The sequence below is a fragment of the Amphiprion ocellaris genome, chromosome 2 (assembly GCF_022539595.1).
Source record: "Amphiprion ocellaris isolate individual 3 ecotype Okinawa chromosome 2, ASM2253959v1, whole genome shotgun sequence".
NCBI lineage: Eukaryota > Metazoa > Chordata > Actinopteri > Pomacentridae > Amphiprion > Amphiprion ocellaris.
The window spans coordinates 32,958,486-32,975,426 of NC_072767.1; the positions used below are offsets into that span (position 1 = coordinate 32,958,486).

Below are 16,941 nucleotides of genomic sequence, written 5' to 3' on the forward strand. Positions count from 1 at the left end.
ATGATATTAAACATTTAAAAATATATTGTGTGGGTGCCAGTATAGCTCACCAGGTTAAGCAGGTGATTCATGTACAGGGGTTGGTCTCCGACACAGCGGTCCGGGTTCGATTCCCACTCGTGGCCCTTTGCTGCATGTCTTCCCCCTGCTCTTCTCCCCTGTTTTCTGTCTCTCTCTCACTGCACCTAAATAAAGCCAAAAAAAAAACAGGCCAAAAAAATAACTTTAAAAAAAAAAAAACAAACTACTTTTTAAACAATGATCTTAAACATTTAAAAAAACACTTTTAAAACAAGAATATTAAACATTTTAAAAAAAATACTTTTTAAACAAGAATAATATTAAACATTAAAAAAAACTTTTTAAACAAGAATAATATTAAACATTTAAAAAAAATACTTTTTAAACAGGAATAATATTAAACATTTAAAAAAAAACTTTTTAAACAAGAATAATATTAAACATTTAAAAAAAATACTATTTAAACAAGAATAATATTAAACATTTAAAAAATGCTTTTTAAACAAGAATAATATTAAACATTTAAAAAATACATTTTAAACAAGAATAATATTAAACATTTTTTAAAAATACTTTTTAAAAAAGAATAATATTAAACATTTAAAAAAATACAAAACATTTAATTAGATTATTAAACCTTTAAAAACACAAAACATTTAATTAAAAAATTAAATGTTTAATTAAAAATTAAATTTTAAAGACAATAAAACTTCAAATAGGAATTAAACAGAAAATACAATGAATCATTTAAAAAGAAAATTAAACATTAAAAGGTGGTAAAACATTTAACAAAGATTTAACGAAAAAAAAATTTCATATTGATTATCTTTTACTTGGTTCCTGGTTGGAATGCCCATCAATGTCAACGTGAAGTTCACTTTTAGTTCTGTTTATTTTTATTTTACTAACACCCATTTGCTTTTAACCCCCTCACATGTTGTGTTGTTGTAAACTTACTCTTTCAAATGAATACTCTTCTAACCCTCTGGAAACCAGCGTTTGGACTGTTTTTGTGTTGCTGCTCACCTACTTCAGACAGCCGGGACGTAACCTTTTGTGGACGAAAGGCTTTTCTATGACGTTTTTAGAGCGACATACCATACTATGACTTTTTTGTGACATTTTGGACGACATACTAACCTATGACTTTTTTTTATATATTTTGGACGACATACTAAACTATGACGTTTTTTCTACATTTTGGACGACATACTAAACTATGACGTTTTTTTTCACATTTTGGACGACATACTAAACTATGACGTTTTTTTTCACATTTTGGACGACATAATAAACTATGAGGTTTTAGTGACATTTTGGACGACATACTAAACTATGACTTTTTTTCACATTTTGGACAACATACTAAACTATGACATTTTTTTCACATTTTGGATGACGTACTAAACTATGACGTTTTTTCCATATTTTGGACGACATACTAAACTATGACGTTTTGGTCAAATTTTAATCATCTTCAGGAGAGGATATCCCCTCATCTGTTATCATTCATCTCTAAAACATTCTTTAAGAACATTCACATAAAAATCAGTGAAGTTTTACTGGTATACATACGTGGACAAAATTGTTGGTACCCCTCCGTTAATGAAAGAAAAACCCACAATGGTCACAGAAATAATTTTAATCTAACAAAAGTAATAATAAATAAAATTCTATGAAAGTTAAGCAATGAAAATCAGACATTGCTTTTGAACCGTGGTTCAACAGAATTATTTAAAAAAATAAACTCATGAAACAGACCTGGACAAAAATGACTGTACCCTTAACTTCATATTTTATTGCACAACCTTTTGAGGCAATCACTGCAATCAAACCATTTCTGTAACTGTAAGAAAAGAAAAAAGACAATAACTAATATTTTCAGCTGAACTAAAGACAGACTTTGTGATTTTTCTGCTCACATGTTGTGTTGTTGCAAACTTACTCTTTCAAATAAATAGCCGCCTAACCCCCTGAAAACCAGCGTTTGTCCTGTTTTTGTGTTGCTCCTCGGCGACCCCAGACAGCCGAGTCCTAATGTTTTTTGAGCAACACACCATACTATGACATTTTTACAATGGTGGTTCTACTATGGAACCAGTTTGACATGTTCAGGTGTTCTTTGTGTGAAAACTCAGAGATTTCAGGTATCAGAAGGTGTTTTTCAACTTTCTTCGTTAACTTTCTGCTTCAACCTTAAACTAAATTTCCTTCACTAAGCCAGCCCTCTGGACTTCCAGTATGCTGTGTTCCTATTGGCTGTCCAGGTGGCTGCTTGGTGTTATCAGGAACACCTGAGCAGCTCAGTGTCTTCCTGCTTTATGTGGCTGCAGACAAACATTTCCTCTGCTTGTCTTCACCACTGAACCGGGTTTGGCTCCGTTGCTTTAGTTCTTTAGGCGTTGGCTTGCAGCTTCCAGCAGTAAAATCGTCTTTAATGTGTTTCTTGGTGTGTTTTAGGGCTTTGTACTGGATAGTTGTCTTGGTAAATGTGGTTCTTTAGCCACAGTTAGCACATGGTGCTCATGTTTGCAGTCATTAGTGGGTTTGATGCAGCTGAGTTGTGTCTTTATCTTGGCTGTAGTGAGTCTTTAGAGGTTTTTGGTCAGACACATTCTGTATTCTTGTTTGTGAACCAGTGTTGGTTGTCCAGAAGGTAAGAGTTCCTGTCCTGATTCTCTGTTCTCAGAGGTTCTCTGGTAGGCTGCAGGAGACTTTAGCGTTTGGGTTGTGCTAGTTTGGTTTTTGTATGGTTTCATTTGGACGACTATCTTGAGGCCCCTCCATGTGGTTTAGTGAGGTTTTCTGGAACAGTTCTACAAAGCAACCTGCAGCAGAAGAGACTTTGAGAGTTTTTAGGAAGTTCTGGAGAGCAGACTTTAGAGCAGCAGAAACATTTGTCAGCAGTTTGAGCAGGAGAAGGTGAGCTTCAGAGTAGAAATGAGACGGAAACCTTCTTGACCCGTGTGGTGAGGTCCTGTACCAAGAGTTTGAGCAGGTTGTGAACAGTCTGTAGTTCTTTGGTCTGAAAGCACAAGAAGAGTCGACTCATTAAAGGAGAAAACAGGAGATATTGTTGCTTCTTCTGTCGCTCTGCAGTTCCCAGTTTCCTTAGACTGAATGTCAAGTTTATATTTTAAATGATTTCCCATGTGAGCCCAAGAAGACTTCAATAAACTCCCTCCATCCCCTGCACACAACATATTTTATTACCATGTTAAATCTTTTTTTTAAATATGTTTTTGAGTTTTAATTATAGTTTTAGCATAGTTTTTTGCTTTTTCTCTTTGCTTGTTTAGTTTTGTCATCCGTGTGAAAGGTGCTAAACAAATAAAGTTGAAATGATAAACTGAATAACTGACTAACTCATGATTGTGACAACAAAAGTATTTTCATTGTGATTTAAGGGCTTGTTTCATTTTTAAGGTTGGGGATAAAATCTTGACAGAAAAAAAGATTAAAGAAATAAGCTACATAACAAAAAGCAATTAAATCAAAGGGGGAAATAATTATTACAATAAAACTTAAAAAAAAAAAATTACGTATTTTTTAAAAATGTTTAATATTATTCTGGTTTAAAAAGTATATTTTTAAATATTTAATATTATTCTTGTTTAAAAAGTATATTTTTAAATGTTTAATATTATTCTTGTTTAAATTTTTTTTTAATGTTTAATATTATTCTTGTTTAAAAAGCGTTTTTTTAAATGTTTAATGTCATTCTTGTTTAAAAAGTATATTTTTAAATATTTAATATTATTCTGGTTTAAAAAGTATATTTTTAAATATTTAATATTATTCTTGTTTAAAAAGTATATTTTTAAAATATTTAATATTATTCTTGTTTAATTTTTTTTTTAAATGTTTAATATCATTCTTGTTTAAAAAGCGTTTTTTTTAAATGTTTAATGTCATTCTTGTTTAAAAAGGTTTTTTTTTAAATGTGTAACTGTCTGAAGTATTTTCTCTGTAATTTTTAATAATGTTATTTGAAAAATTTTGTTTAATTTCATACTTACGTGTTTTGTATCGTCTTTAATTTTCTAATTCAATATTTTGTCTGTTTAATATCATTTAATGTAATTTAATGTTTAACTCTATTAAACAGACAAAATATTGAATTAGAAAATTAAAGACGATACAAAACACGTAAGTATGAAATTAAACAAAATTTTTCAAATAACATTATTAAAAATTACAGAGAAAATACTTCAGACAGTTACACATTTAAAAAAAACCCTTTTTAAACAAGAATGACATTAAACATTTAAAAAAAACGCTTTTTGAACAAGAATGATATTAAACATTTAAAAATATATTGTGTGGGTGCCAGTATAGCTCACCAGGTTAAGCAGGTGATTCATGTACAGGGGTTGGTCTCCGACACAGCGGTCCGGGTTCGATTCCCACTCGTGGCCCTTTGCTGCATGTCTTCCCCCTGCTCTTCTCCCCTGTTTTCTGTCTCTCTCTCACTGCACCTAAATAAAGCCAAAAAAAAAAGGCCAAAAAAATAACTTTAAAAAAAAAAAAACAAACTACTTTTTAAACAATGATCTTAAACATTTAAAAAAACACTTTTAAAACAAGAATATTAAACATTTAAAAAAAAATACTTTTTAAACAAGAATAATATTAAACATTAAAAAAAACTTTTTAAACAAGAATAATATTAAACATTTAAAAAAAATACTTTTTAAACAGGAATAATATTAAACATTTAAAAAAAAACTTTTTAAACAAGAATAATATTAAACATTTAAAAAAAATACTATTTAAACAAGAATAATATTAAACATTTAAAAAATGCTTTTTAAACAAGAATAATATTAAACATTTAAAAAATACATTTTAAACAAGAATAATATTAAACATTTTTTAAAAATACTTTTTAAAAAAAGAATAATATTAAACATTTAAAAAAATACAAAACATTTAATTAGATTATTAAACCTTTAAAAACACAAAACATTTAATTAAAAAATTAAATGTTTAATTAAAAATTAAATTTTAAAGACAATAAAACTTCAAATAGGAATTAAACAGAAAATACAATGAATCATTTAAAAAGAAAATTAAACATTAAAAGGTGGTAAAACATTTAACAAAGATTTAACGAAAAAAAAATTTCATATTGATTATCTTTTACTTGGTTCCTGGTTGGAATGCCCATCAATGTCAACGTGAAGTTCACTTTTAGTTCTGTTTATTTTTATTTTACTAACACCCATTTGCTTTTAACCCCCTCACATGTTGTGTTGTTGTAAACTTACTCTTTCAAATGAATACTCTTCTAACCCTCTGGAAACCAGCGTTTGGACTGTTTTTTTGTTGTTGCTCACCTACTTCAGACAGCCGGGACGTAACCTTTTGTGGACGAAAGGCTTTTCTATGACGTTTTTAGAGCGACATACCATACTATGACTTTTTTGTGACATTTTGGACGACATACTAACCTATGACTTTTTTTTATATTTTGGACGACATACTAAACTATGACGTTTTTTCTACATTTTGGACGACATACTAAACTATGACGTTTTTTTTCACATTTTGGACGACATACTAAACTATGACGTTTTTTTTCACATTTTGGACGACATAATAAACTATGAGGTTTTAGTGACATTTTGGACGACATACTAAACTATGACTTTTTTTCACATTTTGGACAACATACTAAACTATGACATTTTTTTCACATTTTGGATGACGTACTAAACTATGACGTTTTTTCCATATTTTGGACGACATACTAAACTATGACGTTTTGGTCAAATTTTAATCATCTTCAGGAGAGGATATCCCCTCATCTGTTATCATTCATCTCTAAAACATTCTTTAAGAACATTCACATAAAAATCAGTGAAGTTTTACTGGTATACATACGTGGACAAAATTGTTGGTACCCCTCCGTTAATGAAAGAAAAACCCACAATGGTCACAGAAATAATTTTAATCTAATTTTAATCTTGTGTTGTTGCAAACTTACTCTTTCAAATAAATAGCCGCCTAACCCCCTGAAAACCAGCGTTTGTCCTGTTTTTGTGTTGCTCCTCGGCGACCCCAGACAGCCGGGTCCTAATGTTTTTTGAGCAACACACCATACTATGACATTTTTACAATGGTGGTTCTACTATGAAACCAGTTTGACATGTTCAGGTGTTCTTTGTGTGAAAACTCAGAGATTTCAGGTATCAGAAGGTGTTTTTCAACTTTCTTTGTTAACTTTCTGCTTCAACTTTAAACTAAATTTACTTGACTAACCCAGCCCTCTGGACTTCCAGTAAGCTGTGTTCCTATTGGCTGTCCAGGTGGCTGCTTGGTGTTATCAGGAACACCTGAGCAGCTGCTTGGTGTTATCAGGAACACCTGAGCAGCTCACTGTCTTCCTGCTTTATGTGTCTGCAGCCAAACATTTCCTCTGCTTCTGTTCCCCACTGAACCGGGTTTGGCTCCAGTGCTTTAGGTTGTTCTTTAGGCGTTGGCTTGCAGCTTCCAGCAGTAAAATCATCTTTAATGTGTTTCTTGGTGTGTTTTAGGGCTTTGTACTGGATAGTTGTCTTGGTAAATGTGGTGCTTTAGCCACAGTTAACACATGGTGCTAATGTGTGCATTGATTAGTGGGTTTGATGCAGCTGAGTTGTGTCTTTATCTTGGCTGTAGTGAGTCTTTAGAGGTTTTTGGTCAGACACATTCTGTACTCTTGTTTGTGAACCAAGGTTGGTTGTCCAGAAGGTAAGAGTTCCTGTCCTGATTCTCTGTTTAAAGAAGTTCTCTGGTAGGCTGCAGGAGACTTTAGCATTTAGGTTGTACTAGTTTGGTTTTTGTACGGTTTCATTTGGACGACTATCTTGAGGCCCCTCCATGTGGTTTAGTGAGGTTTTCTGGAACAGTTCTACAAAGCAACCTGCAGCAGAAGAGACTTTGAGAATTTTTAGGAAGTTCTGGAGAGCAGACTTTAGAGCAGCAGAAACATTTGTCAGCAGTTTGAGCAGGAGAAAGTGATCTTCAGAGTAGAAATGAGACGGAAACCTTCTTGACCCATGTGGTGAGGTCCTGTACCAAGAGTTTGAGCAGGTTGTGAACAGTCTGTAGTTCTTTGGTCTGAAAGCACAAGAAGAGTCGACTCATTAAAGGAGAAAACAGGAGATATTGTTGCTTCTTCTGTCGCTCTGCAGTTCCCAGTTTCCTTAGACTGAATATCAAGTTTATATTTTAAATGATTTACCATGTGAGCCCAAGAAGACTTCAATAAACTCCCTCCATCCCCTGGACACAACAGATTTTATTACCATGATAATATATATTTAATATATTTTTGAGTTTTAATCATAGTTTTTTCTCTTTGCTTGTTTAGTTTTGTCATCTGTGTGAAAGGTCCTAAACAAATAAAGCTGAATTGATAAACTGAATAACTGTTTAACTCATGATTGTGACAACAGAAATATTTTCATTGTGATTTAAGGGTTTGTTTCATTTTCAAGGTTGGGGTTAAAATCTTGACAGAAAAAAAAGATTAAAGAAATAAACTACATTAAAAAAGCAATCAAAGGAAAAAAAACATTTAATGTAATAAAACTTTCAAAAAATTAAACATTAAATACAATTAAATGATATTAAACAGGCAAAATATTGAATTAGATTATTAAACAGAAGCTACAACATGTAATTATGAAAATAAACAAAATTTTTTGAACAAAAATATTAAACATTAAAGATGAAATATTTTAGATAATTAAACATTTAAAAAATACAATTAAACAAGAACATTAAACATTTAAAAAATACTAAACATTTAATTAGATTATTAAACCTTTGAAAAGACAAAACGTTTAATCAAAAAATTAAATGTTTAATTAGAAATCTTAAAGACAATAAAACTTTAAATAGGAATTAAACAGAAAATACAATGAAGCATTTAAAAAGAAAATTAAACATTAGACGGTGGTAAAACATTTACAAAGAAAAACCTTAAAGATTTAATGGAAAAATTAAACATTGGGAAAGAAAAGGAAAATTTTCAAACAAGCTGATAAAACATTTGAAAAAACAATTAAACATTAAAAAGACAAAACATTTGGAAATCAAATCAGACATTAGAAAAGAATAAAAGGTGAGAAAAGAGCAAAACTAAACATTTAAGAAGAATCAAACTACAGACACAACATTTGAAAAGACACCAGTTAGACTTTAGAAGATCAAATTAAACAGAAGAGACAATAAAATGATCAAAAAGAGCAAAAACAGATAAAGGTCAAAGTGTTTTCTAGTCTGAAATGAAAACATCAAGTTGTTTCTTCAAACATTTCCTCTTTCTTTGTTCTTGGTTTGATTGTGGACAGATTTACTAAGAACTCATTTCAGAAAACTCCAGACTCAAGACTCATGGTCACAAGTTTTAAGGCTTCTGTTAACCATAAAGTTCAAACTAACAGAGAAGTACTCAAGAACCTTTAGGTTTTCAGTCCTCAGACTGTCTAAAGGTTCAAACTAACAGACAAGTACTGAGAAACTTTTAAGATTTCAGTCCTCAGACTGTCTGAAGGTTCAAACTAACAGAGAACTACTCAAGAACTTTTCGGATTTCAGTCCTCAGACTGTCTGAAGGTTCAAACTAACAGAGAACTACTGAGGAACTTGGAAGATATCAGTCCTTGGACTGTGTGAAAGTTCAATCCAATAGAGAACTACTGTGGGACTTAGAAAATTTCAGCCCTCAGACTGTGTGAAAGCTCAGGTCCTGAGGACTCGGGAGGTGTGGACGCTTGGAAAGTCTTGGAACTGAAGGTTCAACCCTCCAGCACAAAGGCTGAAGTCCAACCTCCTGAGAAAAACGGTCGAGTCGAGACTCGAGTTTAAAAAAAACTCGAAAACGACAAAAAATAGATGATAAATGCGCAAAAAAAAGAAGAATTAGTATCTGAGCGAGTAGCTCAGGGGGATAAGAGGAGAGACTACAGAGTGGAGGGTCGCAGGTTCAAGACCCACCACTGGCACTTTTCTTTCTTTGTCTTTGTCAGGATTTTGAGAAAATTTAAGAAGTGTCTGGTCTTGAACCAGCGACCTGCAGCTCCACAGGCAAGTCCTTAACTCACTGAGCTACAGATCAGATGAAAAGAAATAATTTCGTCGTCCCTTTGGCATCGTAGTTCCTCAAGTGACCACATGGGCAGAGCCAAGGCGGAGTCTGGGTGGAGTCAGGGCGGAGAGTGGGCGGGGAGGTGGGTGGCAGCCTCCCCCCTCTACTCCCCCACCACCCACCACCACCCACCACACCTTCCCCCGCCCCACGAGTTCTTCGAGTCGCCACGAGTTCTTCGAGTCTCCACGGGTTTTCCCCAGTTTCTGGAGCTTCCACCAGGTCCGAGGCACAACAACTTGTCATGAAGAGGTGTTGAAATCGGCCAGGATGGACTGACTTTTTACAGCCACTGGAAGGAAGACCACTAGAAGAGCAGGTCTTTAACCACCAGCCAGAAAATCCATGGAGTTGGTCAACTTTTATCAACCTCCATCCACATGTTCAACTTCATATCTTTACTTTAGCACCACAAACCTTTAGTATCCTTTATTAGGACTTTAATGGAATCCACCAGCAGATTTAGTTTTTGTTGACAAACTTTATTCTTGTCATCATGGGACTGCAGTATTTAAAACTGTTCCTTCTATTTTACCTCATGTTTATAAGTTTTAGTGGAGAAAGTTATTTTAATTGTCGATTAGTCTCTTAAAAACCAAATATTGAATTAGTCAAGAGCTTTAAATTTCTTACCTTGTCATATTTTAAATATGACAAAAAAAATAAAGCGTCTTGAGACAATTTGACCTGTAATTGGCGTTATACAAATAAAATTGAATTAAAATTGTATGTATCTTGTAATGTTGGAGTAATTCAGCCATATATGTTGGAAAACACATTTTCTTTGTCCATTAATCTGTTGATTGTTTTCTCCAGTAATTCATTTCTTGTTTTGGTTTATAAAATGTCAAACCCAAATATATTCAGTTTACTGTCATAAAAACCAAAAAGATTTACATTCATGATGCAGGAATCAGGCAGTTTTTCACGTTTTATCTTAGTTTAGTCAGAAAGATAGTTGATAATGTGTGAATTGTTGCAGCTTGTGAGCCGTAGAAGGTTTTAATCTTTGGGGCCGAGTGTCAAAAAACATTTAGAAACCAACATCAATAAAACACTCAACAAAGATTTGAACACCATTAAAGGGAAATTCAACTTCTGCATGACAATGTATAATTAAAGGACATTTATTTCCAATGTAAATGTGTGATATTCATCCTCTGGAGCTTTCTCTTCACATCGTTGTCCACCTGGATTGCTTTGGTCGGGAGCATGTGCAACAAACAGTTGAAGAACTGCACTTTAACATCAATGAATGACACTGAAGCTTAATCGCTACATAAATGATACTGAGTCTGGATGTGCTGCTCTTTCATTAAGTCCTGAGTTTAGGGAAAGTTCAAACAAAAGAGGACAGTTCAGATGAGACTTGAGAATGAGCTTATTTTGAACAAACATCTCAGACTTTCTGAGCTTCAGCACCTCTAGCAAGATATTTTAACAACAAGCAACTCAAGAGATCCAGAAGTTGGAGAGAGTTAGCTTTAGCTGAGCCAAAGAACATGTGGGACACTAAACTAGCAAACATTTAAGACGTTTCTCTGTGAATTCTGAGACATAATTGACTATTTAATGACAGAGCTGCACATCTTAACTCAGTCTCATTAAAACAGACTCTAATTCAGTGTCATCCATCCATATTAAAGTGCAGTTACCCAAAATGTTTGTTGCATGAGCTCCAACAAAACCTGTCCAGGTAGAAGGCCACTTTGACAAACAGGAAGTGGATGATTCCAAGCAGATTTATAGAAGGGGGAACCGGACTGTACTAAGTGTGGTCGAGTATAGAGGGGTGTTTTGTGGGTTTTTAAGGCTGATAATGATTATTAGTGAGACATTGGGAGTAGATATTCATTTGCAGTAAATGAATGTGTTTAAAATCTTGGAGTTAATGTAAATCTGAGATTACGTTTCCTCATTTAGTGTTAACGCTGATGCTAAATCAGGTTAGTCAGTGTCATAAACTAGTTAACTGTAAGCTGTAACTAAGTTTCCTGCAGATCACAGCTGATAAATTATAACTGATCGATAACTGCTGTTTTAATTATCAGCAGATATAAATAAATCTACGTTAATGTTCCTCCACAGAACTCTGTTACTGATGAACATTAATCTCTCAGTTCAGTTCTGAGTTAATATCTCTGTTCTTTGCTTCAGTTTTTTTCTCTACAACAGTGTATGGTCAGATAACTGTGGAGCTCATGTTAATGCAAATGATACATTAGAATAAAATAGAATAAACTTTATTGTCCATCTAAGGCAGTAAAATGGTCTTTAGCCTCAACCAGGAAAAGAAACATTTCCATAAGATTAAAAAATATGACAAAATACAACACTATTGTTTTCCATTGATATCCTGATGTGTTCTGATATTTAATGTTCCTGCAGTTGGAATGAAAGAACCTTGTAGATCTTTTCCTCACTGTTAGTGGCTTTTCCTTCCAGCCTTGGTCTGGATCATTGGGGACATCTAGTCTGATGGACTGAGAGCTACAGAGAACATGAACATCCAGCTGTGGTTGTCTGAAGAGTCTTCTCTCCTTCATCACTGTGAGGAAGAGCAGCACTGATGTCTTCCTCATCCTTCCAGTAATAACAATAATGCTACAGATTCAGCTCCTCTCTTCATAATACAACTTGTCTTGTGACTGTTCGGTTTTTACACTTCACTGTCAGCAACAGATTATATACTTCGTCCATTTAGTACATGTGTTTACACATCTTTACAGTTCACAATAGTTAAACAATGTAGTTTTTAAATGTGCAATAAAGGTAATAATGAAGCTCTTGACCTGAATGTGTTGATGTTTTAATGCTGCATATCTGCTATAAATAACATGGACTTTTTAGATTGTATTGCTGCTCCAACAGCAGAGATGAAGTTAAAGGTGATAAATGGAACCTGTGACTACTAAGAACAGAGAATAATACACTGCTGAAAGAGTTGGTCTGTCCTGTAAGTGAAAGCTAAACAGGAAGTGGCTCACTGAGGATGTCGTCCATTCAGTCTCCTTCTTCACAACCAGATGAGGTTTTCCTTCTGCCGGCTTCACTCAGAAGATCCTCACAGTGAAAATGAGACACCTGAGATGAAGACAGATGTCACAGTATCAGCATCAACAGCAGAGGTTCATTTTAAAGCATCCCTGGATAGATTTCCTCTGTCATATATAGTTTTCCAAGCAGCGAAAGACAGAAAGGGCTGTAGTCACTTTAGCTGTAGGGGAGAGGATTTTATTCTTCAGCTTATCTGTGCTGTAATTTAAATATAATAACTGTAGTGTTTATCATTACTTTGGACTTATTCTGGGAGGTTATTTTTCCAATCTACACTGCAGGAATACATACTACAATATGTGAATCAGACATTAAACAACGTTAACCGTTATAGAGTAGATTTACTGTTTTCTCCAGTTTAACTTAAGAGACAGCAGATATTCAGGACTACTGACAACACAGAACCTTAACCTTACTGTTTTAATCACATTTAGGTTTTCTAAACGTTACATTAATGTGAACCAGCGTCTCGTTGAACAGTTTTATTAAATAAATGTACCACATTACAGTAACACAACACACTTCAGCTGTTTACATGAAACTCAACACAAACATCGTTAGCTTAATGCTACGTTAGCCTAATGCTACGTTAGCTTTAATCAGGCTACGACTGAGCAGCTAGCTCGGTTAGCATCGCTAACATTAAAGCTAATATTTACTATGTTAACTTTCTTCTCTGGTCAACACACACTGAAACAAACTCCACCAACATCTGGAGTGCATGGCACACATTACATCTGACACTAAAGCTGCATATAAAGTGCATTAAAAGCGGCACCGATACGAAAATAAACATTAACTTACCGAACTATTAGAGTCCTTTCAGTGTCTGCTGGTAGAATCAGCCGAAGGTAGAAAACTGGTTAAAACAAGCCAACGGGCAGGAAAACTGTCTGTGGAAAATGTTCTGCTGCTGCACCGATAAACAAACCAACAGTTATTATATCAGAATTAATCCAAACGAGGAGAGCAGAGTCTCTGCTGCCTCCTCCATAGGATCTGTCAACCATTCCAGACTGTCAATCAAGTAGTCCCGCCCCCTAGCTTCGCAAAACTTTAACGCTCTATAAAAAAAATCAATATTGATTTATTTTAAGATCGGTCACCTGATCTCTCATTTTGACCATGAAAACTATAGAAAAAAAATTATATACAATCTATGCACCGTACTCTGTTTGGCTCCACACTTGCTGATGACCACTTCCGGTCTCTGTCTCTTACTGATTTAATTTTTTTGTTATTCTAAATATAAAATGAAAATCAAAGCATTTTTAAAATTTCGTATATCCCTTTTTGATCACGAAAAGGAAAAACGCCTTGTATTTCAATTTTAATTTTTGTATTTTAAAACGAAAATCAAATAACCACTCTTTTTTTTTTGTTTTTCAATACCCATTTCAGAACGGAAAATCCAAGAGCCAAAATATACACGGACCCCCCACACTCTGGGACTCCCTACCCCAACACTGACCACTTTCAAATCACTCAAGACCCACCTGTGCAGAACTGCTTTTAATATATAATATTAATTTATTTTATGATGCGTTTTATGACTTGTTTCATGACGTTCCTCTGCTTTAATGTTTGTTTATTTTTATAATGTAACTATGTAAAGTGCATAGACTGTATTCTATGGTACAGTGTCTGAGTATTTTGAAAAGCGCTATACAAATAAACTATTATTATTATAAATAAGACACTTTGCAGTCATTTTCATAATTGAAATAAAGTAAAAATAAAAATAAACCAGTCACATGGAAAAATAAGTAAACCGCTACATTTATTACACCTTCAGATCAATTAAATTAGAGTCAAGGGGTCCAGATTCAGAAGATTAGACCCTCTTTTGGGAGCAACGGGTGAAACCTGCCTTACTTAATATGAGTGAAGAACCCTGGAGTGACTAGTAGAGTCAGTTACATATCCAGTGGGTCTTCTCGGTGGGTATTTAAAATTCACATTATTATTCCTGAATCATCTGTAAAACTGCACAAATTATTGAGCTGTGTTCCTTTGTGAAATAAAGTGGATTGTTTAAAAAGACAGAGGGAGCAGTTTTGTTATTGGACTATCACTGATAGTAAATTAGGATTTAAATGGCTAAAATAAAAGAACACCATTAATTATGTGCATTTATATACATTTATGACGTGATAATTAACTGGAAGAAACATATTCAAATGGCAGTTGTTTCTTATCTTTTCTAACTGAATAGCTTTTCTTTGTGATGTGAAGGATTTTGTAGCACATTAGAGTCAAATCACAAAACTGGTGGAGACAGAGGAGTTCTATTTCAGTTTAATCCAGCAGAGAGCAGCACAGACCTGCTAATGCTCTGACTAAAGTGTGTCATTAGCTGTCATGAAGAAGTGCAGGAAATTTTTTTTTTTAATTTCAGGAACACGTCATTTATGTTTGAAAGAAACAGATCAAACATCCAGAGGGTGGAACCACACTCAGCACCGAGAAACTAGAAACTCTGAATTAGTGAGCATGACAGCACAGCAGCAACAAAACCACTGAGGTTAGATGTCTGCTAAGTGCTGGTGGCACCTTGGAGGACTCAAATAATTAATGAAGCTACTAGTGAAAAGATCTGTGTGTAACAACACAGTGTCTCTACAGAGGGCAAGTGCATTAGTCAGATCCCATCAATCACCAACTGCTCCAACTGCACTAAAAGCTGTAGTTTGGTGGATGTTTCAGTCTTAATACTAAACAAAGCAAAAGAAATGAAAGGGGGTCAACAGGGAGTGGATCCATCAGGCAAATGACAAGCACTGTTTCTAGGTCAGCAATCAAATTTAAGCAAATGTGTCGCGTTGTCTGTCTCCCATCACAGCTGGACAAAGGTTTTCCGGTCTCAAACACACTGAGGAAACTGGACCAGTTGTGTCTAAAGCACAACTTGAGCACACAACAGAAAGGTCAACACATCAAGCTTCATTCACTGCCAGACAGAAAAGCAGCTTCATCACAGATACTCTATTCACTAAATCAAGAACACGAAACTTCAATCAGTGAACGTTCTGTCGCAAGCAAACTGTCCAGTCGTGTGTCAGAAAACAAGGAGCTTCTCTAAACCACTTCTCAGGAGGGAAACAAGTCAGACCCACAGAACCCAAAGGATCCACTAATGTCTCAGTGTCAGACACAGGACTCCTCCAGAGGTTCTGCATTCACAACCCACCGGGTCACAACTGTTTGGGCGGCTCAGACAAAATGTTGATTGTGCATTTTGTTTCCGTAAACAGAATAAAGACCCAAAACACTGACATTCTGCTGAAATCCTTTATTTAAATTTGCTGACAAATAGAGGCGATGTACAATACAAACCTCAAACTTAAATATTCTTTGATCACATGACCAATTTATTCTCACAGAAGGCTTTGATATCTGCAGGCGGAGCCCTCTTTAAAAATGGGGAATGTGATCGTTCTTGAAGCTTTTTGGGCCGTCTGTGTTGTTAAAAAAAAAAAAATAGGAAAAAATTCTCCCATCAGATTATGAAATTTCCCTGCTGCCAAATAAAAGCCGAGTGCAATGATTCCAACGTGAACAGATGCAAATTTGACTTTTAATAAAACCAATGGGAACTGAAATGATTGTGAAAACGAGACACGTGGCTTAAAATGAGACGTCTGTTCCAACATTAATACTGAACTCTAGAGGCTCTGCACCAAACTTGGAGAAGGAATGCAGCATTACCAGCCTTTCTACAACAGCAAACTGTCTGCACTGGCATTAGCATAGAACATGCTGTCAACGTTTGTAATTCAGGGGCACCTGTTAAAACAAATCCAAATAAAAGTTAGCATTTCTGGCCCCGTGGATAAAAAGCTGCAGAGAACTAAATGCAGGGTGCCGATGCGTTCTGTCGGGATTCTCTGATTGTAAAAGACTTTGAATTTAGCGAACAGAGCACTTCTGTTAGGTGCTTCTTAATTTGCGTTGTCAGAGGAGCTGGGCCACGGCTCGGAGCTGCGCCGGCTCAGGGTGGGGCGCCACATGCTCCAGTGGTTGTAGGTCCGGCTCATCTCGGCGGTTGCCGGCGGAGACGGGGCGGGACTGCTGACCAGATCTGTCAGAGTTGTAGAATTGGCTGTTGGAGCAAAAGGTAAAGCCGTGTCTGTTGACCAAATGGAGCTGCCGAAGGGCGTGGTGGCAGACCACGGATTGCGGGAGTTTCCCAGGAGTGACTAAAGTAAAAAAAAAAATAGAATAAAGCAGGGTGTGACGAACAGCAGGAGCACCTGTGAGCTACATCAACACCAAACCGTGGATCATCTTACTGCAGTCGGGGCGGTCGGAGAGCTGGAGCTGCAGGGCCAGGAGTGCAGGGAGTCACTGCTCGGGATGTCCCAGATGGACGAGGGAACGGTGGTGAACTCAGGCCAGCTCTGCTGCGGCTCAGACTTTGGGAGGTTCATTCCGCTGAAAACTAAAACCAACACACATACTTCAGTTTGAAGGCAGTGACCAATAAACTGTCGAACCAGCCGCTCTGCATTCCTGTGTTTGCTCGTAAGACGCCGGTGAGCGGCTGAGTTACCTCCAGTCAGGTTGAAGGAATTGTTGGGCCCAAAAGCGGAGAATGAGTTGGCAGAAGGGTAGTTTGGACTGCTGGCTGTGTCAATCGGACTCCATAAACCAGAGCTGTAAGAAGAAATAACACCAATTTTCAGTCAGAATCTGTGTCTTGACGTGTCTGCTTGTAAATGTGC

The 16,941-nt window shown here is 35.3% G+C and overlaps 1 protein-coding gene and 1 long non-coding RNA gene across 2 annotated transcripts in view; both read right to left on the reverse strand.

The window, feature by feature from the left end:
• Window positions 1–871: 871 nt before the first annotated feature.
• LOC129350119 (uncharacterized) lies at window positions 872–13,683 on the reverse strand. Its single transcript, XR_008603372.1, has 5 exons — window positions 13,022–13,683; window positions 12,148–12,244; window positions 7,054–7,125; window positions 4,365–4,499; window positions 872–3,046 (listed from the first exon to the last, which is right to left on the reverse strand). It is a non-coding gene; the product is annotated as an uncharacterized LOC129350119 (long non-coding RNA).
• A 1,811-nt stretch (window positions 13,684–15,494) lies between these two features.
• The window catches only part of tmem131 (transmembrane protein 131), a 35,972-nt gene continuing 34,525 nt past the window's right edge, over window positions 15,495–16,941 (reverse strand). Inside the window, exons 39-41 of the mRNA XM_023289098.3 lie at window positions 16,770–16,873; window positions 16,510–16,658; window positions 15,495–16,416 (exon numbers count right to left, since the gene is read on the reverse strand). Of these exons, the coding sequence (XP_023144866.1) occupies window positions 16,159–16,416; window positions 16,510–16,658; window positions 16,770–16,873 (511 nt within the window). The 3' untranslated portion in view covers window positions 15,495–16,158. The remainder of the gene's footprint in view (window positions 16,417–16,509; window positions 16,659–16,769; window positions 16,874–16,941) is intronic.